The sequence below is a fragment of the Emydura macquarii genome, unplaced genomic scaffold (assembly GCF_026122565.2).
Source record: "Emydura macquarii macquarii isolate MOO-44397 ecotype Brisbane River unplaced genomic scaffold, CSIRO-AGI_Emac_v2 contig_2846, whole genome shotgun sequence".
In the NCBI taxonomy this organism is placed as follows: Eukaryota; Metazoa; Chordata; order Testudines; family Chelidae; genus Emydura; species Emydura macquarii.
In genome coordinates this window covers 2,288,465-2,316,288 of record NW_027132983.1, presented here as the reverse complement: position 1 = coordinate 2,316,288, position 27,824 = coordinate 2,288,465, and the positions used below count along the sequence as shown (strand labels likewise).

The 27,824-nt window shown below is 38.7% G+C and overlaps 1 protein-coding gene across 1 annotated transcript in view; it reads right to left on the bottom strand.

Annotated features, from left to right (window-relative positions):
* LOC137166406 (inter-alpha-trypsin inhibitor heavy chain H3-like) overlaps nucleotides 1–27,754 on the bottom strand; it is a 33,246-nt gene extending 5,492 nt beyond the window's left edge. The window contains exons 1-18 of the mRNA XM_067568110.1: nucleotides 27,644–27,754; nucleotides 19,599–19,619; nucleotides 18,036–18,202; nucleotides 17,122–17,226; nucleotides 16,521–16,683; nucleotides 15,387–15,497; nucleotides 14,126–14,251; nucleotides 13,923–14,039; nucleotides 13,000–13,168; nucleotides 10,821–10,946; nucleotides 9,546–9,727; nucleotides 8,082–8,267; nucleotides 6,712–6,851; nucleotides 6,142–6,320; nucleotides 4,170–4,217; nucleotides 2,622–2,648; nucleotides 1,704–1,760; nucleotides 335–448 (exon numbers count right to left, since the gene is read on the bottom strand). Of these exons, the coding sequence (XP_067424211.1) occupies nucleotides 335–448; nucleotides 1,704–1,760; nucleotides 2,622–2,648; nucleotides 4,170–4,217; nucleotides 6,142–6,320; nucleotides 6,712–6,851; nucleotides 8,082–8,267; nucleotides 9,546–9,727; nucleotides 10,821–10,946; nucleotides 13,000–13,168; nucleotides 13,923–14,039; nucleotides 14,126–14,251; nucleotides 15,387–15,497; nucleotides 16,521–16,683; nucleotides 17,122–17,226; nucleotides 18,036–18,202; nucleotides 19,599–19,619; nucleotides 27,644–27,736 (2,131 nt within the window). The 5' untranslated portion in view covers nucleotides 27,737–27,754. The remainder of the gene's footprint in view (nucleotides 1–334; nucleotides 449–1,703; nucleotides 1,761–2,621; nucleotides 2,649–4,169; nucleotides 4,218–6,141; nucleotides 6,321–6,711; nucleotides 6,852–8,081; nucleotides 8,268–9,545; nucleotides 9,728–10,820; nucleotides 10,947–12,999; nucleotides 13,169–13,922; nucleotides 14,040–14,125; nucleotides 14,252–15,386; nucleotides 15,498–16,520; nucleotides 16,684–17,121; nucleotides 17,227–18,035; nucleotides 18,203–19,598; nucleotides 19,620–27,643) is intronic.
* Nucleotides 27,755–27,824: the final 70 nt, after the last annotated feature.

Here is a 27,824-nt window from a genome sequence, read left to right as displayed (position 1 = left end):
TCTTTTCCAGGCATTCCATGCAAGTTATGGCAATGTGACTTATTTGGACTATCATATATAAAAGGATCATTTATGGTGGGCCATATTATACCTGTACAATTCCTCTGAGGGGATGGCCAAAAGTTCCTTTTCCTAATAAAAGTGAAAACATGTTCACACTAATGGTGCAATGCACTTGATCTTTTACACTAAGTGATCTAGTACCCAACTCCCATTAACATCACTGGAAGTTACGAGCTCACACTGTGTCAAGGGAGTGAAGGGCCCTATAAATGTAAGGTGTTAAATGAAATAAATATCCTGATTTACTGGATTTAAATAATGAAAAACTTACCTGTAACTGGGTCATTTATTAAATTTAACACTGTACCCGTCTCTTCGTTTATATTGAAACAAATGGCATCTTCTTTTTGTGGCACTGATATAATGAAGTGTGGATCTCCATCGACTGTAAATAATAATCACTAGCATTTATATGTGACAGATGTTCAAAAGTTCTGTACAAACAAAAACTAATTAATTAAACATTACTATTTCTCCTCATAATTGACTTATACTGCCCCTTTGGAACAGCAGCTTTTAAAGTAGAGTGAAATAGTGAGATTAGAATGAAAGAGTAGCCATATTTAGCAATAGTTCTAGCTAATATCAACAAATTTTACTGGGTGGAGAGATGGATGTAGGAGGATTGGAACCCAATGAGATTCCTGGACCTAAAGATAACAAATCCTCATGTGAGTTTTAGCAAAATAGTTTTATTGTGATAAGAATGTCCCATAACAAGACATTTACACAGGAGGCAATTTTGTTAGGAAAATACGATATCCTAATCCAAAAAGTGCTTAGAATTAGACCAAATTATACAGCTGATCTTAATATGTATAGTTAAGAAATTATCTGATTCCTGCAAAATGTTTCCATATATAGAGAAATGCCTAAAAAATAACCTTGCTTTATTGCCCAAATTCTAATTTATGAGAATAGAGGTTTACAGGGGCTACATAAAGAGAAGCTGGATATAACATCTATTGTTTTGCAAAACTAAAAGCTAACCGACAATGTTTAGCAAAATCAAAACAATCCTGGTTTTGTCCATCTTTCCAATGTAACCTGGAAATGTGTAAGAGTTAAAGCTATGTAAAATCAATATAATATACGCAGTACTTTGGCTTGCTGCAACACACTGTAAGTACATTTTAAAAGTTTTCCAGAATTGACCCTATTGAAAGATCTTCTAAATATGAATTTTTTAAAATTTTACAGGTTAGGAAAAATATCTATAACCTAACTACTAAAAGTAAACATACTAGTGACAGATACACCAAGAAGTAAGCTCTTAGCCTTGAATAAGCTCTGTTGGGATAGTAACAAGGAGAAACATGAAAAGTGGTGGTGAAAGCAGAGTAAATACCATTCAGACAGAGAACAGAAAAGTAAGGGTTATTGTCATGAGCTTTAGGAGCAGAAAGAAAGTCCATGATAAAGGATTAAACCAGTGAGTTTAATTATTAAAGAATAAGGGAAATTTAGAGTAAATTAAAATTTGAGCCTCGAGCAAAAATTGCTTTTGTTTTGTTTTTTATGAAAATTAATTATACAAAAGATTCTGAAGAATTTTGTAGCTTGGTCTTTTTAAGGTTCTCTTCTTTCCTTCACAAAAGAGCTTTCCCCTATTCTCTTTAAACTATTTAAAACAAACTCACCACTTGTATATAGAGAGGGGCCTGCAATACGGCTGTACAGAACAGGATGCATTTGAGCTGCATAGAAACAAAGAACAAAAATACAACTAAAATCAAAATGGGATATTTGCACATTGTATCTACAATACAGGTAGGATGTTAATAATTTAATTTATTTGTTAAAGCTTAATTTCTGTTCTAATATATAATGGTTATGGTTTGATGATACTGCTTTGCACTGCCATGTGCACAACCTAGGCTTGAGTATCAATCCCAGTCTCAAATTTACTGGTCCAGGAAGTACTGGGAGTAATTGTGTTTGTGCTCTGTGGGTGATTGGGTATCACTGACAGATAGTGAAGATATTTCTTTTGATACTTCTTGTCTGGAAGAGGACAGAGTGACACAGTACTTAAGGCTGGGAAAGGGAGGCAAAGGACTAAAAACAGGACAAATGAAGAAGATTGTCAGGGCTTTCTCAGGTACATGGTCAGGGCTTTCTCAGGTACATCTGCTGTGTAACAGTGCCTGCTGCTCTTGAATCAGGCAAAGTGTCGTCAGGATAGAGACAAACTCATTTACATCATCTCTATCATTTGATGCTTTCCACTTGAGGCACCAAAGGAACTCCTCTCTAGTGATTCCAACATCTGGCTCAGAGATTCCTGCTGAATATCTTGGCAAGCTGTAGAAGCCTGATCTGTGATGTTTCACAGCTTTAAGAATCGAACTCTAAATCATAAGGATATTTATACATACAAGTGTTCAATCTTTAGTTACACTTAACCTATTATAGTGACTTTGCTAGTCTTTCTTAGAGTTGGTGAAAACACAAACAAACTTATTTCCCTATGCCTGAAGATGGAAATGATTCCTTGTTGCCTGAAATGATTCCTTTGACAACTCCAGCTCATTCAGAAACTCAAGTTTATAACTTACGTGATTGAATGCTTGAGACAGCTCTAGCTGTGAATGAAGCAAAACAGCATTAGAACAGATAAATGAAAAACAAAAATAAAAGATATCCTGCAGTTATCTATAGCTTTCTAGATATTTAGAAAACACGTACTGAATCATCCCTTGCCTCCCAAGCTGAGGACAGCAAACCCAACTCTTGGAGAAAGGAACTGTCTTACATAGCTTTTGAGAAATTTGCTCAGGCCAACACTCAGAGCATCAGTGATGAGAACAAAAGAGAGCATCACTACCATATTAGAGCCCTTAAGAGGTAGGGAGCAGGAGTGAGGCAAATGTAGATATGAATATTGATAAACAACCACACTACTCTAGCAAAGTTGAAACTTATATGGGACATTTTACAAAAAAAATCTTACTATATATAGCATGGATCTGGCCTAGCCCCATGGAAAAGTGGGGGGCAAGTGGGTTAGGAAAGATGTTTGACATAAAGGATATTTAACAACTGGAACAGGTTACCAAGGGAAGCTGTGGAATTTCCATCATTGGAGATTTCTGACAAACACCTGTCAAGGATGGTCTAAGTATACATGGTCCTCCCTCAGCCTAAAGGGATGGACTAGATGACTGTTCAAGGTTCCTTCCAGCCCTACATTTCTTATGATTTTATGTAGCATACATGCAGACAGAGTACATGGGCCAAATTCTGCTCTTTTCTTTAACCCCTGGAAGAAGCAAAGTCAACAATCCATTCCTGAGGCCAGGCTATCTCCTCCAACAGTAAACCCTGCTTTGGGGGAAGAGGGATCTCTGACAAAGGAAATCTCCATGAGGATCCTCTTCTACCATTCCTCCCAGATTTGGTTGGGGCAGGTAATGTGTTTTTCATCCACCACAGGGCCTGCCCCCAAACCTGCCAGATTCCCAGGGATCTCTGAGACCAAGACCATCTGCATAGAGGCCCTGTGCTTCTATGCCAGTTCTCTGGCAGTATGTTGGAGGATTCCCAAGGGGGCTGTGGGACTCTCCACAGAAAAGGCATCTCATCTCATCTTGGTAAGCTCTATGGCTGGAAGGGGAATAGTGTACATCCCCTCCGACTCTATTCACTCCCCTGCCTTGTCAGTCTCCTCCACTTATTCCATGTGGAACCAAGACTTATGGAGCAGCTTTTATGGGGACCAGTGGGTTTTGGTGCTCAATAGGCAACTGACCCCCTTGTATTCCATATAACTATCTGGCGGTGAGTGATCCTGGCCACGGAAAGCAACTAACAATTCTTACTACTTGCTTGTATTAGGCACCTAGATTCTACCAGGATAGATACATTACAATTTCCAAAGACAGTTTGGATCTGAGTGAACAATGAAAACCATTATTTATGAATATTCTGCTTGAATAAATTCCTAAAATTCTTACACATATATGAACTATTCACTCAGAATACTGCTCAAATAATTTTATTTTTGTAAAGTGTGTAATTTGTCAAATAAATGATTCAGCAACTATTAGTCAACCAGCTCTAATAGACAGAAGTATTGGGTAAAACAAATATAATTTGAAACTTACCTTCAGCTGTTACCAGGAATGGATAAGATATAAGAAAAATAAAATTAACTGTTAGTTTCAGGCACACAAGTTAAATAGTTGGATCATCAGCTCTAATATAAAACACCATTTTAATTAGGTATTCTGAAGGAAAAAAATCAAATATGGTGTGATGGTTCAGACATAACCCTTGTAGCATTTTAAATTTCAAGCCTATATTCTTGCTGTTGATGTGAGTGAACGTAAACAGACAACAAGAGGAACAAATGAAAAGAAAATGCTTAACATGTGGGACCACAAATCTGGAATCAATTATGCATATGAAAATTGAATATTAGTCCCTGGGAACAGTTATACTGGTAAGTGCTTTACCTCTGTGTCACTTACATACAGCTTCAAGTGCTCCTTGACAATTTTACTCTGTCACAATTTTGATGACATGAGACCCTTCATATTTCTGGTACAACTAATGATTATGATTGAATCTGTAACCCCATTTGCATGTCCGAAAGCTAGCAATGTGTAAGTAGTATTTTCACTACCGTAGCTAGTGGTAGCAGTGTTTGGATTTTCTCCTCCCTCTAATTTGGTATTTATATGCTGCATATAGGGAAAAACACAATGTTTTTCTTTAAGAGTTATCTTTAAAAAAGGACTTACATAATAGAGAACACTTGGAGAGAAATTCACAAGAAATAATTTCCTGTATAATCATTTTTTCCATTTCAATCAAAAATTTGTGTCCGTGTAAATTTCATCGTCCAGATTCCCCAACTGTTCAATTCTGCTTTGAAGTCATTATCCATATATAATATTATGATATCAGACACCATGGAAATTGATGTGATTTCACATATTTAACAGCAATATGACTTAATTGCAGGATGACTCCTACCTTGAGAACTGACTAGTGCCCAAGTGGAGAGTACTTAGGAACTAGTTGGTTTAATGATTTATTCCCACTGCCAGAAATTCTCTGAGCCCCAGGATGCATTTCTCTCATGTTAATTCTGCCCAAAACCAGTTCTTGACCAACTATCATACCAGGAATCAGTAGGAGGCAGATTGGTCAGCTGAGAGCACATTTGAAGGCCAGGGATTTGTGAAGAAACTACCAGAGTGCTGGGAAGCAGGTAAGGAGAGGAAACCCATTAGGCCAGTGGAGGGGAAAAACAGCTGGAGTGTTTGGTGGAAGGTTTGATGGATCTATATCCATGGACAAGAGACGGATGAGGAGAATCAGAGAATTTATGTGGTGAAGTGATAGTTGAGGTATTGAAAAGGAATGTGCAGGCTTGTCTTAATTTCCTTAGTACAGCTTACTAAAGATGGACAGGGTCATTCTTCATGCCATATAGGCTAAGTAGGAGAAAACGGGCTGTAAGAAAGAAGACTAATTTAATGAACAGCTAGCTAATAACTAGCAAAGCAAACAAGGAAAAGATAACTGGATCTGAATTTTAAATGACTACTTTTTTCTAATACATCATATATGAATACTGTGTTTTCAGACATGAGATGACATCTCTGCCCTGCAACGCGTCTAAAGGTCTGAACCTGCAAAACCTTACACGAGTACACTGTCTTCATGTGAGTAAGAACTTGCTGATTTGGCCTTGAATTAAAACAAAATAGATAAAAGTATAAGAGAAGGGGATGTGAACTGAAGTTGACCATGTCTAGATTATTTAGGTTAAAGGTGCCTCTTGGTTTTATTGATTTTATTGTTTTAGATGCTCGTACTTTTATACGCTATGATTTTGAATTTACAGTATATTTTAAATGGGCAAAAGGTTAGCAATGGAAGGTAGACTGACGGAAGTGAGTTTAAAGGGAGGAAAATGATCCTGCATGATGCACAAGGGAAAGCTATACTAGCCATAGGAGGACATGGCTTGTAAAATATATTTGCATATATAGTTGAAATTCTGCCCCAGTGTGAAAGCTCCTGTTTAAGGGAATGTCAAATGGTCACTTGATTTCCCTTAGTAAAGTACAACTGTGAAACTATCTGTACCTTCTACCGGTTTATCAGCAATTGCAGCTTTATCTTCATTATCTTCTGGCTTTGTTACCACCATGGATGTCAAAGGTGTCACAAATTTGTATTTCAGAGAGAGTTCCAGGGCTTCAGCTGTAAGGTTTTCCCTTTCCTCTCCCTGAGCTACAATGCTGAATGAAGGGAGAGAATCAGAGAATCAAACTTTCTACAAAGCCAAATCATTAAGCACTGGATTAAGCATTTTATTCTTCCGCTAACATATGAAGCTATCCATTTCTCTGCTGAAAAGGAATATACATTTCCTTGAGAAAGAACTCTTGACTTCACTGGTGGGAGGGGGAGGGCAGGTAGCCACAGTCTGATCCTATAATTGCACTCCTTTAAAATTAACTTGAAAAAAATACTTACTATTTTTTGGCCTTTTCGTAGGTGTATTTATGTGATGGAGGGTAAAGTAGGTAAGCAGTTATGAATTTATATGCACATGTAAAAAATTTCACACATCAGCTGCCCAATGTTTTCATGTTATTTCACAGAGAATGTTATTTTCTATTTAGTTACCGTTTTTCCAGTAATTGTTGGATGGTGAGATAAGCCCAGAGCCTCTCAATGTAATCCCCAAATATGTATTCCTGTTCTTGGAGAGCTTTTGCTGTTTCTTCAACATCTACTTGTTCAGTAAATGTCATATCATTCAGTGCCTGTTAGGAATAAAGAAACTTCTTGCTGTAACAGACAGGTACAACTGAACCCTGAGTATCCACAGGTCACAGGAGACATCCAAAATTTTCATATAATCTAAGGTTTGGAAAATCAGGATCTTCAGTCAAATAATTAACTTCTGGACACTGCACTCAGAATTACACAGGTTCAGAAGTTTGCCCAGACAGTTCTCACTACAGTATCAGGGTCTTTGTTCAGTAGCTCCACAGGTGTTTAGCAGTATATACACGGGGACATAACACATTTTCCAAATTAACATTGAGATTTGGTTAATTAGAATTTGGCTAATCAGGATTTACCTGTACATTGCTTATGCTGTGTATTTAACATGACTACAGGTCATTCATACACTGAAATAGTAGCTGGTCTAGTGGTAACACAATTTCTGTATTTTAAATATATCTAGTTTCATACGATAATAAATGTAATGTGAAGTGGACCAACTTATACAAATTATACTGTACATTTGATAACTATTCTCTATAGGAAAGTGGTACATTCATATTGGGTTTTTTAAATACTGTTACAGAATCCAGGAGTGGAAATAATTTTTAGACTACTTAATACCTTATAGGAGCAAAGTTCTATTTCCCTGAGAAGGCCTTTCGAATATTCAATTGACCAAGGGAGTGGAAAGTATTCCTCTAAGGATTAAAGACTGTTTTGGAGGACAAATGTATTAGACATGCAAACCAAAAAATCAATACTCTTGGGGGAAGTGGCGGAAAATGCTAACTGGATTTCACTTAGCAGTATTGTATTAGAACAAGATTTTCATACTATCATACTGATGAATCTTGAATTGTACTTTTTAAAAAGTTTGCATACAAAGTTAAAAGTCACAGATTATTCCATTCAACTACTAAACACCATGTTAATGAAACAATAAGGCTAAGCCTGTAAAAAAATTCAAGGGATGTAAACATTAAGGTTCTGATAGCAACACTAACTTACTCAAATTGGTCTTACTGTACAAAGTTATTCCAAACTGACAGAGTAATTCAAAGAAAAAATTAGCTAAATAACTTTACATTTCTTGCCTTTCGTGTACTTAAATTCTCCATACTCTGCAATTTTTTTTTTTTTTTTTTGCATAGAATTAAAAGTATATTGGGGAATTTTTAAGCATTGCCACTGGAATCTCCCACATTCAGACATTTTATGTAGCAAAGAAGGGCTTGAAACAATCACACTGGACCCATGCTTACACCTTGAGCTTTCACATCTGCAGTCAAACTGTTCAGGTCATTATCTGTAATACGTCCAGCCACCACTATTTCAGTTCCATCATAGTAGTGCTTAAAATTGTTTTGAGTTAAGTCAGATATTGCATTTTCAGGGTAGTTTAACTCCACTTCTGTAAGCATGGGATTGGCTACTTCATCATAAAAACCCTAGAGGGGAGAGAGAGGGGAAAAGCTTATAATTAATAAATATTTAATTTATAGGCACTTCTGTGCCCAAAGACCTCTTGACATCTTAACAAACAAAACTAAAATCACAACTTACAAGAAATAAGCAACATACACAACTAAATCCTGGAATGGCAACAATGTCTGAGGAAACCCCAAACAATCCATACTATCTCCATGCAACACAAACAGAATGAAAAAGAAAACAGCAAGCTTTTCAGCTGCACTCAGAAGGTCACAGCAGAAGAACATATCCTATGAATCACTAGTTCCATTGACCACAGTAAAGCTCACCATAGCACAGCAGGAGTCTTGAGCATCCATGTTTTAAAAGAATAAGTCTCTATTGCTTTTTCCTGCCAGACTGAGCTCAAAATATAACCTGATCCAAAGGAGGCTAGTCACTGGAAATATTAGGGTGGTAGGGCTGGAGGCCGCACCAGTCCCTGAATAATTCAGAGGATAGTGCCATAGTATTCTGTGTTGATGTGATCCTGAACTGATGGAGTGGTCCATCGAAGGTAATCAGTACCAAAATAACCTAAAGCAGTAGGGCCCAAACCTGCCCTTAATATCAGAAGGTAGTGGAAATGTTTCTTTGAGCCACCTTACCCTTCCTGGGCCTAGTGTTCAATACAGCCTGAACCTGAGGCTCCAGCCTTATACCACTTGCTCAAGACTGCACAGTAAGTAATTGGCAGAGCTGAGAATAGAACCAATGGGCCATATTCTCGGTCGCTCCATTCCAGTGGTAAAGGAGCACAAAATTTCTTTATACCACCTTTGCACCTCCTGCATTTTGGCCTCAGCCCCTAGCAGAGTTTAAAGCATGCTCTGAGTTGTACCTGCTTGCAATGTCGCCCTAAGGACCAAGACTGTATAGAGCCCAATGTGCTCTGACCATGCTTCTTCCCTCCCATGACACTGGTCTGTGAGTGGTGGAGATATAGAACCAGTTCATCAACTTCGCTTCATCCAGGGAATTCCCTTATGCTGGCATGATACAGAGAGGCCAGCATGTGCTTCAGAACCTGGCCCTGCATCAACTAATTCTTAGTCCTGTTCAACAGACTGTGCTGCCTCTCAATTTACTGTTATTCCACTTTGAACCTTTACAAGAGAAGGGGAAAGCTGTTCCCTGGAGAGCACCCCAGCACCTGATCATATTTTGTTTAATTACATTGAAAGTGGAGATAAATATCAACAGAAATATCAGTATGACTGCCATCATTGACTTAATTTATATGGTTATGGATTTACCTCCAGTTGTATACTTGAATCAGAATCCGGATAGATGCGACGAGCCAACCCTTTATTCTCTAGTGCCATCTTTTCTAGAAAATTATAGTCATTTTGATACCCAAAAGCTAGATTATATAAGGGGTATCTTCCTTGAATGGATTTTTTTACGTTCATTTGAATTTGCTGAGGATCTGATACATCTGCATTAAATAATACAAAACAATGTGGCTTTAAGATTCTGTTTATGAAAGCAATAGCAAACAGAAAAAAATAATAAAATGAATGAAATGTGGTTAGTTATTTTTATTTAGATCTTTCAGGGTGTGACTATCATGTTTTCTAGGCATCATTCATTCTAAATTTAGTTTAGACAACATATATACAAGTATCTAACTTAGAAGGCAGACTTCTTTTAAAAAAACAACAAAACCCTTTCCTAACCCCATAAATAAGATTCTCCAAGAGGCAGAGTACACACAGGCCACCTTTGTGCTTTCAGGACTCTGAGTTGTTCAGGGACTGGTGGGACCCTCAACATAACTCAGTGAAGTCCCATGGATAGTTCTGTTATGGCATCCTGGCTGGCTGCTTTATTTATGGGCAACTCCACAAGTGGGAGTAGCATGTATTAGGAGGATCCCTTCAAATTCCTGGCCCCATCCTGGCATCCCCCAGAGAAATTCTCTCCTATCCCTTCTGTGGCACCTTTCGGAGGGAATGGTGAGTAGGGGATAGAATGGGCGGAAGAATCCCATTCTTCATCTTTATTGATTACCAAGAGATGAAGTATTAAAGAAAATGTGCACCATCATAAGTTATTCAGTTACACCAGTGAAAATCCCTAATGTAGACATGTTGCACCAGCACAAAGCAGGGTGTAAAGCAGTTTACTTTAATTGACAAATGCCCTTTGCATCAGTGCAGGTCATCTAAATTATGGGTTTGCATCAGTGTAACTGAATTAATTTAGCTATACCAATTAAATGTTCTTAATATAGCAAGGATGGTGTCTAATTGGGTGGTGGTTTAGTAATGTGGCAAAATTGTGACTAGGATGAGACCACTAAAGATGTATGTACTTCAGGTAGATAGTGAACCACAAACTGAAACCAAAGATCTGATTCTCCAGTCTGCTATAGCAGCTTAACCTTAGTGTAATGCTACTGAAATCAATAGAGAATCAGATCTCATGTCTCCAGAAATGAAAGAATGGTGAACTAAAACTGAAGTAATTATTTTCCTTCACTTGTTTAATTCCACTTTACAGTTTGTTTCATTTACGAAGACACTTACCTATATTGGGATGACCATCTGTTAACATTATAATTATAGATGCACTTCTCTTGGGCACAGAATTTGTTTCAAAAGCTGTATTCAGCATTTCAATTCCCTTCATTAAACCACCATGTAGGTTTGTCACTGCAATGTAGAGACACAAATTAGGGTTGAAAACTGGTGGTCAAAAATAAGAATGTTTTAATCATTGATTCATAGAAATGAAAGGACCTCAGAAAGACATCTCATCCAGCCTCCCATATTGTGGCAGGATTAAATATACTTAGACCATCCCTGATTGTCTAACCTGTTCTTAAAAACCTCCAATGATGGAGATTCCACAAACTCCCTAGGTAATTTATTCCAGTGCTTAACTACCCTCACAGTTAGGAAGTTTTTCCTAATGTCCAACCTAAACCTCCCTTGCTGCAATTTAAGTCCATTGCTTCTTGTCCTGTCCTCAGAGGTTAATGAGAACAATTTTTCTCCCTCCTCCTTGTGACCTTTTGTGTACTTGAAAACTGTTCTCGTATCCCCATCCCCATTCTTCTCTTCTCCTGACTAAACAAACCTGTTTTTTTCACTCTTTCCTCATAGGTCCTGTTTTCTAGACCTTTAATCATTTTTGTTGCTCTCCTCTGGAATTTCTCTAATTTGTCTACATCCTTCCTGAAATGCGGTGCCCAGAACTGGACACAATACTCCATTTGAGGAAAGGAGTAAAGCAGAAATGTAGGAATCTAGTGAACTATCATTACCGTATGATAATTGCATTCAGGCATTTTCAGCCTCTTAACATTTTGCCTCCATTTACAGCTGAAATATAGCTGACATCTAAACCCATCATATAAACAATTCAGATTACAGTGAAAGGGTTTGGTTTTGAAGAGAGGGGATGAGTAACTATGATAGAACCTGGTTTTTGCAAACTAACATGAAAAAAAATGGACATCATATTTTGGGTAAATGCCAACCTTAGGAATGTCCTGTTAGGCAAGCTTGGGGCAGGCCCCTGTACAGGTGATGGAAGGGTAGGGCGCATACATATGGAGCTCCACTCACATCTTGTGAATATGCCATATGAGGTTCTCTCATAGGTGCAACCTCTATCAGGGTAACTGGTCATTAGGGGCTAAGACCCACCAATACTGAACACAACTGTGTAGTGTGGGCTGACGTACAGTAGAGTGCAGTACTCTCCGCTACCACTAGAGGCTCTTGAAGGAGCTGAACCTGTAGTTCACTTGGCTGCCACCAGGGGACTTTTGCCTCTACAATACAGACTTCAGGCAACAGAGGAAGTACCTCAGTTAGGTTAGAGGAACATCAAAGAATTGTCTTTTTAGCCCTTTCCAAAAACTTCAGGCCAGCTGCATGCAGAGTAATGCAATATTGCCAACTCCAAGCATCCAAAATTTGAGTCAAGATCCAAAAAATCATGAGATGTTTAAAAATAATAAATGTTGGGTTATTTCTCTTTGCTTTCTGGTTTTCTCTCTTTAGGTTACATTCAGGTCACATTTTCTAACTTTTCTCTACAACCAGGAAAGCTAGGAAACTTTACTTTTCTAAAAATAAAAGCTGAGATTCTCATGACTCCAGGAGCTGGAGCTTTAAAGAAAATCACCAAACATCATAAGACAAAAAAGTGACAAGAGCTGGCAACATTGGTTCTGTGATCACAGTTAGGTTACCAGGCATCTGTTGTCATGGATTTGTGTGTGTGCGCACACATGCATAGAGGAAAGGGGGGGGGGGAGGTGTTATTTCTCAGACTCACCCAGAAATGCTGGGGATTCCAGACTGAAGTTGCTGTCTGTGTGAATGCAGTGTTGTCAATTTTAACCACTGGCTATGCGCTTCAGAATTATATGGTAAGAGTCACCGAAGGCTGCATCTCTCAATTTCTAATTCCAGTAACAGGAATTTCACTTTTTGGTGAATTCACATACTATTTTTAGGGTAGGAAGGTTGTGATTTCTATTTAAAGCTTGCCTGTTGTTCAATTCTTTCTCTGAAAGTTGCAAAAATCTTCATAGAACACCAAAACAAACATATAACTACAGTAGTACTCCTTAATCCGTCAATTTTTAGAATTAAAGCTTGCAGCAGTCCATTATCAGACTGAATTTGTGTATTAGCTTCTTCAATATTTATTTGCAGCACTATCTATTGGCAAGTTTACTGCAATACTTACTGCCTTCAACTTCAATAGCTCGAACAAAGTCATCTGCTTCCTTCAAATTCTCAGCAGTGGCTTTGACTAATGTGTCTTTCCAAACGTGTACATTGGAACCAAACAGTATGAAATTAAAGTGGTCATCTTCCTTAATATCCTTTAATATTTTACGAAGTGCTTCTCTGGTCTATAATTAAACAAACACAAGTTTAAATGAATGAAACTGATGTGGGTACACTGGATAACAAAGAAAAGCCTATAGCTTTTACGTGATTTGTTCCTGAGGATTTTTCATTGAACATTTATTTTTCATTGAATGTTCATATAGTGTACAATGAAAAATGCTGGGCCTGATTCCGTCCTCAGTTGTGCCACTATTGATCAGGAATAATTTCAGTGAAGTCAATGAATTACACTACCATAACATTTGTGTAGGTAAGATGAAAATCAAGCCTTATGATAGGATCACTTGGACAATCATCACCTAGCCTGAGGGGGAGAGGTTAGTTCTAAGCAATGGTAGCATTTGAGTGGGGGAGGCGATCTTAAGCAACAGAGTCTGGGTCTTGATATGCAGCAGCAGATACAGAAGTTCTGAGCATCAGAATGTAGTGGGGAGTCCTAACAGTAAGGAGTGTCCCAATCACCCAGGGCTGGAAGGGAGAAAAAAAGATACAGAAAAAGGGAACAATAGACAATGTTTTATACGTTTTAAATTACAGGATGCCCAGAGCATGGGGAGGTCTTTTATAGATATTTTGATTTAGAATTCTGAAGAAATAAAAATATAGCTTGAAAACATCTATGATTATTGTTTTGGCCTAGGTTGAGACTTTGAACAACTGCTCATGGTAGGGAGTGTCTAATACCTCCACTGGGGTACTAGTGTCCCTAGAATCTTGCACACCAGGACTGACTTTGTAGTAAATGTAATCAATTACCTGTTGTATTCCTATTCCAGACATTGACCCACTAATGTCTATTACAAAAATCACATTTTTTGGAAAATTTGGAAGATTTGTTGGTGCAAAAAAGTGTACAAAGTATCCATTGACAATCTGAAAAATACAGAGAAGATATGTCAAAAGATGTGACTTCAACTTACTACCCATGCTGAGCTGAAAATGTAAACTTTTGAATTTACCTGTAAATCACCTGGATGATCTCTCTTCACATCGTACTTTATTGTAAAATCTCCATCCAACAGTGATGTTGAACAATTTGAACAGGTTCGCTGTTGATCAATGGTTGGCTTGAAAGACACATGGCCCTGAAAGCAGAAATCCTTATTTGACTCAAAACTTTAATAACAACGTAAAATTCAAAACACGAGAAGGTTTGTGTCGGAGACAAATGTGTGTACAGAAATGTGAAAGTCCCAATGATAAAACAGGTTAACATAAAACAGCTGACATTTTAATCAAGTTATCTAGACCCAAGTCAATATTTTATTATTTTGAGTGTCTCTACAAACTAATAAAAATGCGTTAATAATAAAATATTAGTATAAAGCCCTCGCCTCAACAACTATTAGAGATGAAAATGCTAACTACATCAGCATACAAATATATAAAACCTATTATATTAAAAAGTGCTCCAGCAAAGGGGGTGATTTTAGATGTTGTTGAAAGTGGGGAAGTAGAGTGTAAGGTGTATAGTTATGGAGAGCAAGTTATACCCATGTGGCATCAACAGCAAAAGTCACCTGCCTATCTAAGAACCACCCCTCTGTCTGTGCACTGCCTAGCACAAAGGGACCCTAGCCTAAAGCACTACTGTAATACATATAACAAATAATAATAATAAGTGGATGTCAGAGCAGAAATACCCAATAGGCCAAGGCTCAAACCAAATCCCTGGTTCCAAACACTTAATGCTTTAAAAAGGAATAGGGTCAATTTAAAATTAATCTCCTGAATTCTTCCTTATGCTGTCACCTTTATGTCACCTTCAGAGGCATAAAAGGGCTGTAGATGGCCTCTGAATAATACCCCATAATGCCGGAGGGGAAAGGGATCCCCTCCTTTTTCGTTCATAAAGAGCCTGTGTAATTCCTCTAGGCTGGCTCCTTTCCTGGCCCCATTCTAGGGGTTTTGTTAGAAGGGTAGGAGGGAACGGGCATAGCCAGAGCACCTGGATAGTCTGTGCTAGGGTAATAATCCATAGAAGGCTGTTCCAAGATGACACGATTTAAAGCAATCCTGTGAAGAGGGCCTTACAGAAATCAGAGTTGAAAAACAGTTATTGTGTTATCCCATTGGTCCCCACTCCTGGCCAGTACATTTATGTTTGCATTAGCCCAATATATTGTGCTGACATTTATTATTTCATAATGATCTGACTTGGTTAGCAAGCAGAAAAAATATAACTAACTCATTCTCTACTGAGGTTATTAGACATTGTACCTTTTTTCCTGAGAAAGATTTTTTAATAACTTGTGACAGATCATTGGTGATGAATGTTCCTTGTGCTTCCAGCTCACTGATACCTTGGGGTTCAAAGATGTTTACCTGGATCTGAAATGTTCATTGAAAATACACTGTCATAGATAAGCCCACACGTGTAACAAACAACTTAGATGGAAGACAGTGAGCAACTGTATATGCAGAATAAGGAATTTCTTAGTAAAAGAGAAATCTGCCTTCATAATGCAAAGTAGCATTCATGTTTGAATCAGATCTCTACAGGTAGTTAGATGTGACCTACCTACCTTCTTGCTGGAGATTTAAAAAAGAGAAAACAAAGTTACTGTTTTACTACTGCTCACAAAGATTTGGGTCAGATGTTGAAGAACCACTCATTTTTTCTGAAAATATCACACTGCTATTAGCATGAGGCCATTATTTGATTATGATTTGTTTATGCTGCAATATTGTTTTTGTCTTAGGCATAGTGCTGTAAATAATGATTTAAGTATTCTTTGAAGAGTTTCAAAGTATATCCTTTTAAAGTATCTTCTGAGCATACACATCAGAAAATTATTGAAGTGAAGGTGGATTTTAGCAAGGCAGATAAGGACAGTGTCCAAACAACCTCTGGCATAAAAGAGACCTTGGTTTGAATCCTAGGGTATGATTTGTGTGTGTCTGTGAATTCAGGAAGTGGTGTTTGGCATCAGTTTGATCAAGGTTTGGGCTACTCTAGTAAGGCATTTGTGAGAGGGGTGTCTCATGTTCATCCTGCCCTTTGTTGTCTTGATGACTTTCCCACTCTCCAGTATATCCTACTTTTGTAGGGTTTATTAATTGTCCCAACTAGCAAAGCTTATGTATGCAAATCAGTAATAAATACACTGTTTGAGGCTTTCAACCTGGTTCATAATCACCATTGCCATAGGATAGTGTGTTCAGGATTTTCCCCTCAATTGTGAACTGATGTGGAAAAACACAGTATCCTGCTTTATCTGTTATGAATATTACTATGCCTATTTCAAAATATGCACAAAATTTCATTGTATCTTGAGTTAATGTCTCTCATTTCTTACATAATTACAGAATGTAACCACTGCAGGGGACAATTTAATTCACAATGCCATTTACCTCAAAGTGACTGACAAGCTGCTTTGGTTTTACTTTAATGAGCATCTCATATTTTCCAAAGTTTCGCTTCAACAGTTCCTCATAGATGAGCTCAAAAGTAACTTTGCTGGCTGCTGCAATGTTGACCGAAACAGTGAACTTTTCAGTTTTTCTCCCAGAGGCCCTAGAAATGTTAAACAAACCAATTACAAATAAGAAAAAGGGTCCTTGTCCCTTCTCTCCTACTGTGCACCTGCTCAACAGCCAGGCACAGTCTAGCACCACAAAAGCGAGTGTCAGAGAAATGAGATTTCTGGAACCCATTCTTTAGCATTAATTCATACTGAGAAGCACTTACACAGGTAGCAGAGTGGGATTAATCACATGAATATGTACTATTCATTTAGTAAGGGTTGCATAATTAGCTCTTTCACAGTTATGGATATGCCCTGAACAGCTAGAAGTAATCTCTCTATTACATTATAACCAATATCCTTCTTTCATATAAAGTATGAACTTTTAACAGAGGCTATAAAAATACATTCCTAATTTCATTTTTAACTACAGGATGCTGGAATATGAAAATCAAAAGTTTAACCCCATTGTAAATCAGCATACTTACTTGACAAGACCTGCAGTCTGTCCCTGTGAAACAGCCTTCTCATATTGCTTTTTTGCAACTTCTTTTTCTTTTATATTCCCAGGATAGGTAACACCATCAATTGTCCTACAGATGAAAAGGTATCTAATTTAGCTGAATGATTTGTACTGATATGTGAAAGTAGTATTATAGGCTCTCTGTTCATCAACTGGTTCACTAACAAGCACAGTTTCTAGGACCTGATCTTGCTAAGTGTTGAGGACTTCCTCTGAGGTGATGAACACCTCCCATTTCCAGTTACTTCAACTGGAGTTAAGAGCACTGAGTTCTACACCTGGCCAAATCAAGACCAATTCCTTCCCTGAAAATAAATGAGATCAAAATTGGGCTGATGGTAATCATTGTTCAAATCTTTGGTGAACTCCTAGACCATGGCAGTATGAATATCATGTTTTGAACAATGACACCAAGCGACATTTTGTAACTAAAGACAAGAAGGTGTGACATTTTCCTCCATTTTCTGGCCTTCATCTGCTTTCAGCTACCATGTTCAAATATTGCTTCTACAATAATGGGATAAATGAAGCTATAATGTCATCAGGGAAACACTGTAGGCAATGGAACATCTTTCTAGAGATCCCAGGTTTGAACGAGTGGTATTTCTGGAAATTTTCCTTTAGGCACCTGCAGAAGGGCAGAAAACAATTGCAAATTAGTGGTCTTAGGCCACAGGTGCACAATTATCTGAAGGTCCCACAAATACCCTGCATCTGTATTTGCATCATTAATTTTGTCCAACTAACATTTAGAAATCAACCCAATAGTAAAATAAAATGAAGATCTCAGTTCAGTTTCTTAATGCTGCTAGTATATATATCTCTGTATTAAACTCAGAAAGATTCTTAGTCCATGCTAGAAATATAAGTTCTTCTCACATGCTGAAATTGGTAATGAAGGCTGTCTTAGGGAGCTCAACATCAAAAAACACTTCTTTAGACACATTGGCACGATTGGCAACACGGCTAGTGATGACATTGTGGGCAAATCGAGAAGTCACTTTGCTGTCAATTTTCATGCTGTAGATTTCTATGCCATTGACAATCTGAAGAATAATAGATGGCAAAATAAACACCAGTTACATCTGAATGCTGTGTAAATCAGTAATAATTCTATAAAACAGAAATAATCATAGTAGGGAGTTCTAGCATTTCATTGCATAACAGAAAATAACACGTCCTGTATTTGTTCAGGACTTCTTGGGTACAATGAAGTTTGTTTGGGTGTTTTTAATATTGTTCATAATCAGGCTACTATGTGAAAATAATTATTCTACTAACAGTACCTATATCCTCAGTAGCAAAATGCTATCTGCAGAATTGAGATGGCACTGCTACTGTAAGCTCCTACTTTCAGGTATTTATAACATTTTGAAATAATTGTCTTTGCATCCATTACTCCTGTGTATGCTCAGTATAGGGTGGACTCAACAACAATGTACTTCTGGCTTATGATACCACTGATCATTGTAACCAGTAGCTGAATGGCTGGCTCATGCAGCACACATCTAGAAGATGCCTTTGTATAAAAGTGCCATAGATGGACTCATAATTTCATTTCAGGGTATTGATATTCTAAAGGTAAAATTATTGATATTCTAAGGGTAAAATTAATCCACTAAATGGAGATCCATCAGCAGGCCTGTGGACCACTTAAAACAGAAGCTATTTTTTCTACAGGCTGGGAGGGAAGTAATGAAGGAGGGAGATTGCTGTTGTATCTCTTGCAAATACTTGGGAGGTGCTCAGTTATTATGGTGATGGAGCTATATAAGTACATAGCCAAATAGATATATACAACCATTTAGGTAACTCTTCAGTAGTGACATGTAACCTTTGCACAACAGTAACATTTAGAAGTGCCCCAGGATTCTTATGCTTGGGGATGAGAGGAAATAGTGAATCAGCCAGGCTGTGGTCATCTAATACCTCAATTCAGCAAAGTATTTAGATTTGTGCTTAAATGCTTCCTGAACAGGGATGGACTGCTGAACTGGGGAATAAATGCCAACTGGCATCAACCTGAGAAGATAAAGTCACTTGCCTTCCTTGAACAAAATACTTAAAACAAGATTAAATGTTTCTGTTAGAGGCATAGAGACAATGCCAAGCAATTTTGTTATTTGTTAAAATACAACATGGGATTAGCTATTATTTGTTTATTCTCTTTTACTGCACAGAGCCTGACTGACTCTGAGTTTGGAATATTACACTATATATACTACTATCACCTAAACCAAACACCTCAGAGACTAGCATGCTCCATTTACCATGTGTACTTAGAAATAACAATTACTTGTGCTGTGCTCATTATAGTATGATACAAGTCTTGAAAATAGCAAAAGTATTTTAACTGGAATTTGAATCCATCACTGCAGCCTGGACAAAAACAAGCCCTCAATTGGTACAGTACCCTCAATTATAAATGAGAAGAGAACTTACCAACTCATCAGCACTTCGCTTCTGTAAAGAGAAGAAATTGAAAAACTGACTCATGACTATTGTAAGACTCTGCATACATATAAACCTATTTAGCATCTACATAGCGCTTCAGTGTCTATATAGCACTTCAACATCTTTCACGTCAAATGGGAGCTTTTTGTGAGTGAGGCAGCCCAGAATTGGTAAACTCAAGGTTGATTATCCTTGTGTTTTGGTACCATGTGCACTCCCATTTCTAGGCAACTTTTTGGGGTGCTGGAGTTAAGTCTGGGTGTATATTGGCAGTCAGTGGGAAATAGTACGAGTTTTACCAAGGAAAGAATGAGTGAGTCATTCACTATGTGTCTCACTTATTCTGTTTATAAGGCCCCAAACCCTGCAGCCCTGATTAGCTAATAATGGTTCTCAACAATTGTGGATTTGGAAGTTAGAACTTGAATGTTGCTGGGTTTGAGTTTTGCTCAGGAGACACTGAAAAAGGAGCAAAGATGGAACAGAGTGAAAAACAAATACAGATAAACTGAGAAAGAGAGAAGGGGAGAGAAAAATTCTAACGAAAAATTAAATACAATCTAAATTCCACATACAGCAGTGACTCTCAACCTTCCCATACTACTGTGCCCCTTTCCAGAATCTGATTTGTCTTGCATACCTTCAAGTTTCACCAAACCTAAAAACTACTTGCTTACAAAATCAGATATAAAAATACAAGTGTCACAGCACGCTATTACTGAAAAGATGCTTACTTTCTCATTTTTACCATGTAATAAGATAAATCAATTGGAATATAAATATTGTACTTACATTTCAGTGTATAGTATATAGCGCAGTATAAACAAGTCATTATCTGTATGAAATTTTAGTTTGTACTGACTTTGCTAGTGATTTGTCTGTAGCCTGTTGTAAAACTAGATCAATACCTAAATTAATTGATTTCCCTCCTGGAAGATCTCTACGTACTCCCAGGGGTACGTGTACCCCTGGTTGAAAACCACTGACATAGAGGACACACACATGTACTAGTGTGGATTGGTGGTAGTGATGAATTTCGTTTGTTCATTTGTTCGTTTGGGGGAAGGGTGTCTCTTCAGTACTTAATATATAGCATAGATTTCTCTTTGTATGTGCTTGCCTCTGCTGCACAAAGCAGAAATAATTAAAGAACCTCTGAGTGTCCCAAGATACATGGGTTTCAAGGGGTGAACCCCTTTTCATTCCAATGGGGGAACAAACCTGATCCACCTAATGGCATGATCTCAGGGAAACTCAGTTTCCTGGCACTTAGGTAGGTTTTTCTCACATTGAGAACAATTTGGCTTTTTAAAATAAATTGAATCTCCATGGGGAAAAGGGGGTTTGTGAACTTGAGCTAATTATGTGAACCCCAAAATATTCAGATTTGCAATGTATATCTTACTATTCACCAAATTTGTTGTGCCCCGCCCGCATTGTCAGCAATCCCTTGGGTCAAGGATGATCTCTTTCCCAGGTTTTATTTTATATGGGTCTTTTGATGAATGAGGAGTCCGATCCTTGAACCATAGACTCATTGGCAGATGTTACAGGTGGTGTTAGAAGGCAGGGCTGGGACACGATTGCTGCATGACAGTTGTCTGTCCTTATTTTTCTGGCATTTTTCTGTGGCCAGGGCAAGGCAATTTTCCTCAAAAGTGGTTGATCCTTCTCTGACAAGTCTTCGCCAGTTAGCCCTGTCTCGGGCAACTGTCTCCCAATGTGTGATGTCGATGCCACATCTCTTGATGTTTATCTTGAGGGTCTCTTTGAAGTGTTTCTTTCAGTCTTCTCATGTCTTTTCTCCCTTTGATGAGGTGGGCATAAAGCAATTGTTTTGGTAAGCGTGCATCAGGCATGCAGACTCAGTGCCTGCTCCACCTCAGTTTGTGCAGGATAATCAAGGCCTCAACACTGAAGATGTTAGCCTCTGTGAGGACACTGACATTAGTGAGGCAATCCACACATTTTATGTTGAGGATCTTCTGGAGAATGTGCTGGTGCGCCATGTTTTTCAGGTGTTTTCTGTAGGTCACCCAAGTCTCATAGCCGTAAAGGAGAGCTGGGATTACCACCACTTTAGAAACTAAGAGTCTGGTGTGTGTTCTGATGTCGTGGTTATTGAACACCCAGCAAGAAGTCTGCCAAAGGCAAGGCTGGCACAGCAGATTCTGTTCTGAATCCCTTCCATTACTTGTAATCTAAAGTAATCCCTTATTTCTGTGCTGCTGCTACTAGCAGCAATGCTGCCTTCAGAGCTGGGCAGCCAGAGAGCAGTAGCTGCTGGCCTGGATATTCATGTTGTTTGTGGTGCGGGAGGACTATTTTTTAATTCTGCTCCCATCCTGCCCTGCAATGCTCACTCTATTTTTATTTTTATTTTTATTCCGCTCCTGCTATTATGGCAGTGGGACCTGTGGGATCCCAGTTTCTTCATGCCCCCACAGAGAACCTCTTGCACCCCAAGCAGCATGCCTCCTGGTTTGCACACCACTGTTGTAAGTGACAGTATTTCACCTGGACCATGGTGGTGAATGAAGTCACCATGAAAGGGTGTAAACAGAGAGAGGTTTCTTCTCTCTCTTGGTCCAAAGTCCCATTGGTGACATTCTATTTTTGGAAAACTGGCTTTTCATATTTACACACTCCACCTAACATGAAAGCAAACATACTGAGATGTTGACAGATGTATTACTATTAAAGGTCTGGATATGCCCCCCATTACCACAATACAGCTTCACAATCTTTAATTGATTTATCCTCACACACACCCCTGTGAAGTAAGGCAATGCTATTACCCCCATTTTACAGATGGGGAACTGAAGGTCAGATGCCTCAATTCTCAAAGGTATTTAGTCTCTTACCAGTGGGGGGCTAGGTGCCCAAATACCTTTGAGGATCTGGACCTAAGTGACTTGCCTGAGGTTACACAGAAAAAAGTCCATGGCAGAACAGAGACTTGAAGACAGGTCTCTCAATTCTTAGGCTAATGCTCGAACCACTTGACCATGCTTCCTTTCTGGCTAGAATCGTCTACCTACTCTACCTCTCTGGCATCCAACTACACTTATGTTCTCAACTGCCAACTCCATGCAAGTGATTCCTATATATACCTCTTTCCAAGTGTGCCTCAGATATTTACTTATGAATGCCCAACCGCCATTTCAAACTCATTCTTTCCGAAATTGAATTTCTTATCATTCTTACTCACCCCTCTCCTCTGCCTCTCTATCCTAGTGAAAACTGCACTGAGGTACAGACCCAAGGGATTGAAAAATTAGAATTACTTTGAAATGTCAAGTGACTTTGAAGTAATCATTTCCATGTAGTGGGAAAAATAACAGCTTCAAGACACTTTTAAAATCTATTCTGTGGTTATATTACAGCCAATTGGATGACCTGTCTACTTAGACGTGTACTTAGAGCTATGTGAAAAAAATCCATCCCACTGGCAAAGAAATTTTTTTTTGCTTATGCCACTTCACACAAAACCTAAAAGTTATTGCTTTCAGCATGAAATGTTTGCCTTCCTGCCTAGAATCACTTACAACCTTTAGCTCTATCAGTTAAGTAATTTTGATTATGGACTCATAAAAGGAAGGGACAATGGTGTCTGCTTAATTTTATATAATTCTACTATTGTTATACACGTCAGCAGGGTCTGAATGAGCTTTCCCCTGACATCTAGTGACAAATGGGAGGAAAAGACTTCAGGCACAGACCATATTTGCATAGACAAACCTACTCTGCCTGTTCAGCATCAGCAGAAAGAGCTGCTCTACCAAAAGGATCAGTTTTGGCTGGTTTGGGGTTACAGATCATGTTGGTATTGAATGTTGGAGCAATGAAATGTTATCTTCATTGTTTGAGTAAAGGGCAACAGAACTGTACCAGCATGCTCTGATTGAGGGGGGTCCCCTAAACTGAACCTCACTTGCTAAGCAGGAGATAGGGATGCTAAATACCAATGAAAAGAAGGAGTTGGGAGAGGTGTTCCTGAGGATATGGACTCTGTCTAAAGAGTCCTCTACACCATTTGACCCATCCCTCCCCTCTCTAGTGTTTAAAGACAGAGCTGACTGGCTTTGGTTGTTTCTGTTCAGTGATTACTAGAGTTGAAATCACTGATAAGCAGGTCTAGCCTAGACCTGGTGTGGGGACAGTGTTGCAGTGAAAAATAACTAAGATGACAGCAGAGAGGCTCCCCACTACCCAGCAAAATCACTAAGAGCTGGGCTAAGTGATGGACCCTCAGAACATGGCCTCACAGCCAGCATAATAGCACCAGAGATGGTGAGCAGCCAATGGCAGCAGAGATAACAGCGGCAGCAGTAGTGAGCGGCAGTGAATAACAATGGCAAGTGGTAGCAGAGAAAACAGCAGCAGCAAGCCAGTTGCAGGGGCAAGCGGCAGCAGCAGAGACATCGCTTGATGCCTCTCCTCCTTTTCAGGGGTGGGACGTGAACCCAGGTGAACACAGCTCTGAACTCTGGGTCTTTGCTGGCCAAGGACAACCAAGTGTGAGTGGGGTGCAGTGGAGGGAAAGGGGAGTGCCATGTTTAAACAGACATTTGTTCGTTAGACTTTCACACCCCAGGATGGGATGCTGAGGCAAAGGACACTGCCCAACACACTGTGGCGTGGGTGTTTGCTTTTGGTTACATGCTTTTGTATCGTGGTTGAGGTGTTTTCCTAAATTGATGCTGGGTTCCCTTTCCCTTTTAAAAAGTTTAGTTTTGTTATACACAGACTCAATGCTTGTGAGTGGAGAAGCATTGTCTCTTGGTGCGATGTTTAGTTTTCCCAGATTACTGGGTGGGAACTCAACCCAGTTTGGTTTTGTATTATTCAGAGAAACTCCTAGATATTGTACCCGGCCTTATTGTTGCTGACTCCACCAGGCAAAAGAGTTATATTCACATATTTTTATAACAGTTTCTGTAAGAGCTATACTTTTGCAACAGTTTTATGATAAAGTTTTGCTTGAGTGCTGTAAGTATTTCTTAAGATTGTTCTGCAGTTTCATTGCTTTTATTTGATGTTGAATTATAAAATATATGCAGATGGCAAAAAGTCTGTTATAGACTCTAGATAATGAAAGATATAAATGGCTTGGTAACTGAGCTGATCATTTTTAAATTATTCAATTGGATACAGTTTGGATGACTCCACTAAAGTCAGAGCCATTTAACATCTTGCCTGCTTCACTGTCCCTGCAGAATCCCCAAAATAAGATATGAATACCTAATTTTAGGACAGACTGCACTTTTAATATCTTATATCTATAGGGGTTGTTTAATCACAAGGCAACAAGGTATCTGTCAATATTTTTGTATGGTGATGCCAAAGTATTTTCTACAAGATTCTTTCAAACATAATATTTGTTCATTAGTGCTATAACATATTGCCAAATTCTGCATCATTTAATCCTGTGTTGCAATGGAAGGAACAAAGACAAACAGAAAACAGGCACAAAAGATACAAAGGAATCTGAAGAAAATGTCAGTGGTGAAAAAAAGAACTTGAGCTTCTAAGAAAATAGAGAGAAGAGAGTGAGAGCCCTAGGCACACCTCTCTGATAATTTTGCTACTTTGAGGTTAAAGACAAAAAAAGGGACTGACAGCAACATTACAAAAGCCACCTTCACCAGTGAACTAGTTGACAACCTCAGCAGAGAAACCCAGAAATTACTAGGCCATAAAAACAACTCCCCTCACACCTGTATAAGAGGTTTCTCCAAAGCTGAGTAGGTAAAAGGTAGTGTAAGGAAGCTTGTACCACTGTTATCCATACTGTGAATAGGCAGAGGACTTCAATTTCCAAGGCCTATCTATCCAGTAAAAAGCTTTGCCATTGACAATTTTACTTTGTGCCCCTGGCACAGCTGCAGGGGTTGCAAAGTGAGATTTACGGCACCTCTGATTCTGGGGCTTGTTTGGCCCCTGAGCAATTTAGAGCAGATTCAGAGCTGCTCTAAATTGTACCTGTCTGCCTATGGCCACAACAGTAGTTTGGCAGTTGGGGATCATCAGAATATAGAGCTGCTCCTTTCACACCCGTTCCTCTGGCCAAACCCCTTACTCCAGTGAGCTGGGAATGGGGCAGGATGAGACACAGGGATTTCCCTTATTTCAGTGGAATTGTACCATTATAAAAGTGACATACCAAAGAGAACAATCAGCTCTTCTCTTTACAGGATTCTGCATACACCTTACCAAGAATATAGCATAGAGCATCTTAAATTTAGAAAGGTTTCAGCATTAGAGGAAACACAGAGAAAAACAAATTATTAAGTATCAGGAGGGGATCTAATTTATAAAGAAAGCAGGAAAGTTATAACTGTGTTACATAATGATTAAATAATAATACAGTACTTGTGTATAGTGTTGTAGCGGTGTTGGTGCCAGGATATTAGAGAGACAAGTTAGCTGAGGTAACATCTTTTACTCGACCAACTTCTGTTGGTGAGAAAGACAAGGTTTTGACTTACACTGAGCTTTTCTTCAGATTTGGGTTAGTTTCCCAGACCTGAAGCAGAGCTCTGTGTTAGCTCAAAAGCTTGTCTCTCTCACCAATACAAGTTGGTGCAATAAAAGATATTACTTCACCCACTTTGCCTTTCTAAATAATACTTGTAATTTCAAGAGCATTTTCAGCCATAGATCTCAAAGTACTTTGAAAAGGTGGATAAACATTATCCCAATTCTGTAGATAGGGAAACTAAGGCACAGAGTGGTTAAGAGACTTGTCAAAGCATATGCAACTAGTCAATGGAAAAGAAATGGTCTAACTCTTTGCCCTATCCATTGGGACCACTGTGATAAACAACAGACGTTACCATAATCATCTACAAGTCTTTGAAAATGAAAACACAAGAGAAGGATGAAAAATTGTTGCTGTTAGGAGCTTTGGCATGAAATCGAGCAAAAAGAATATTTAGAGTGAGTATTAGGAACTATTTCCTTACACTAAGATCTAGTCAAAGAATAGAATAATGTCCCCCAGGCGATGCGGTGGAAGCTCTAAGAACACAAAAACAGGTATACTGGGTCAGACCAATGGTCCGTCTAGCATTGTCTTCACACAGTGGCCAACGCCAGATGCTTGAGAGGGAATGAATGGAATGGGTAATCATCAAATGATCCATCCCCTGTCGCCCATTACCAACTTCTGGCAAACAGAGGCTAGGGACATTTCAGAGCATGGTTTTGCAGGCCATATTGTCATAAAATACACTGTAGCTTACAATCCTGTGCTGGCACCCAGGTTTAACGGACATGATCACCTGACAGACATTTTATGTCTCTGATATCTAATTTTCTTTGGTGGGGTTTCCCCTCACCCCAATATTTTGTTTTATTTTACAGGTGCTATAATCAGGTGCTACAATTATTCTACCGCTGTGAAAACAAAAACCTTGAAAACATCTTCTATTATATTTGGGTGAGGGATGGAAGGACAGGAAAACTGTGGAAGGTTATGAGTGGTGAAAGTGATAGTGATTTTAAAACAGAAATGCAAAAGTTTTTACAATAACTCAGAAGCATTCTGCAGCCCTACAAGATCAACTGTCTCAATTACCCAATACATTCAGCAAATAGGGAAGTGTCTACCTGATTCATTCAACAGAATGCCAGGAGCCTGTCTACCTGACTAACCACTACTTTCAGCAGAATGGCAGGGACACCTCTTCCTGGTGCAACTGGCAGCACAGGAGGTGCATGCCTGCCCAGTCTACCTGAGCTCTGATCCTATGTCCACAGAAGTCAATGGCAAAGGTCCTAGTTGGGTGACCAGATAGCAAATGTGAAAAATCGGGATGAGTGTGGGGCTAATAGGGTCCTATGTAAGACAAAGCCCCTAATATCAGGACATCTGGTCACCCTAGGTCCTACAGCCTTCAGTGGTGCAAGCTCAGGCTCATGAAGCCTTTTGGTAGAAATAAAAATGATAATAATAATGAAAAATAAAAATAAAAATAAAAAAAATAATCATGGAAGCTGTAGCTACCTGATAGATTTTATCTACTTACCTTGATGTTCCTGAACTGTGTTATCAAAAAGTCTGATGTTTCAAATGCAGGAATCAATGCCAATAAAATGCAAAACAGCAGATGGTTTTCCATGTTGGAAAAATGAGCAATTCTACTTGCAGGGATATGTGCTAATAAATAATATCCTGTTTACAGTCTGTTAATAAATAACCAAATACGA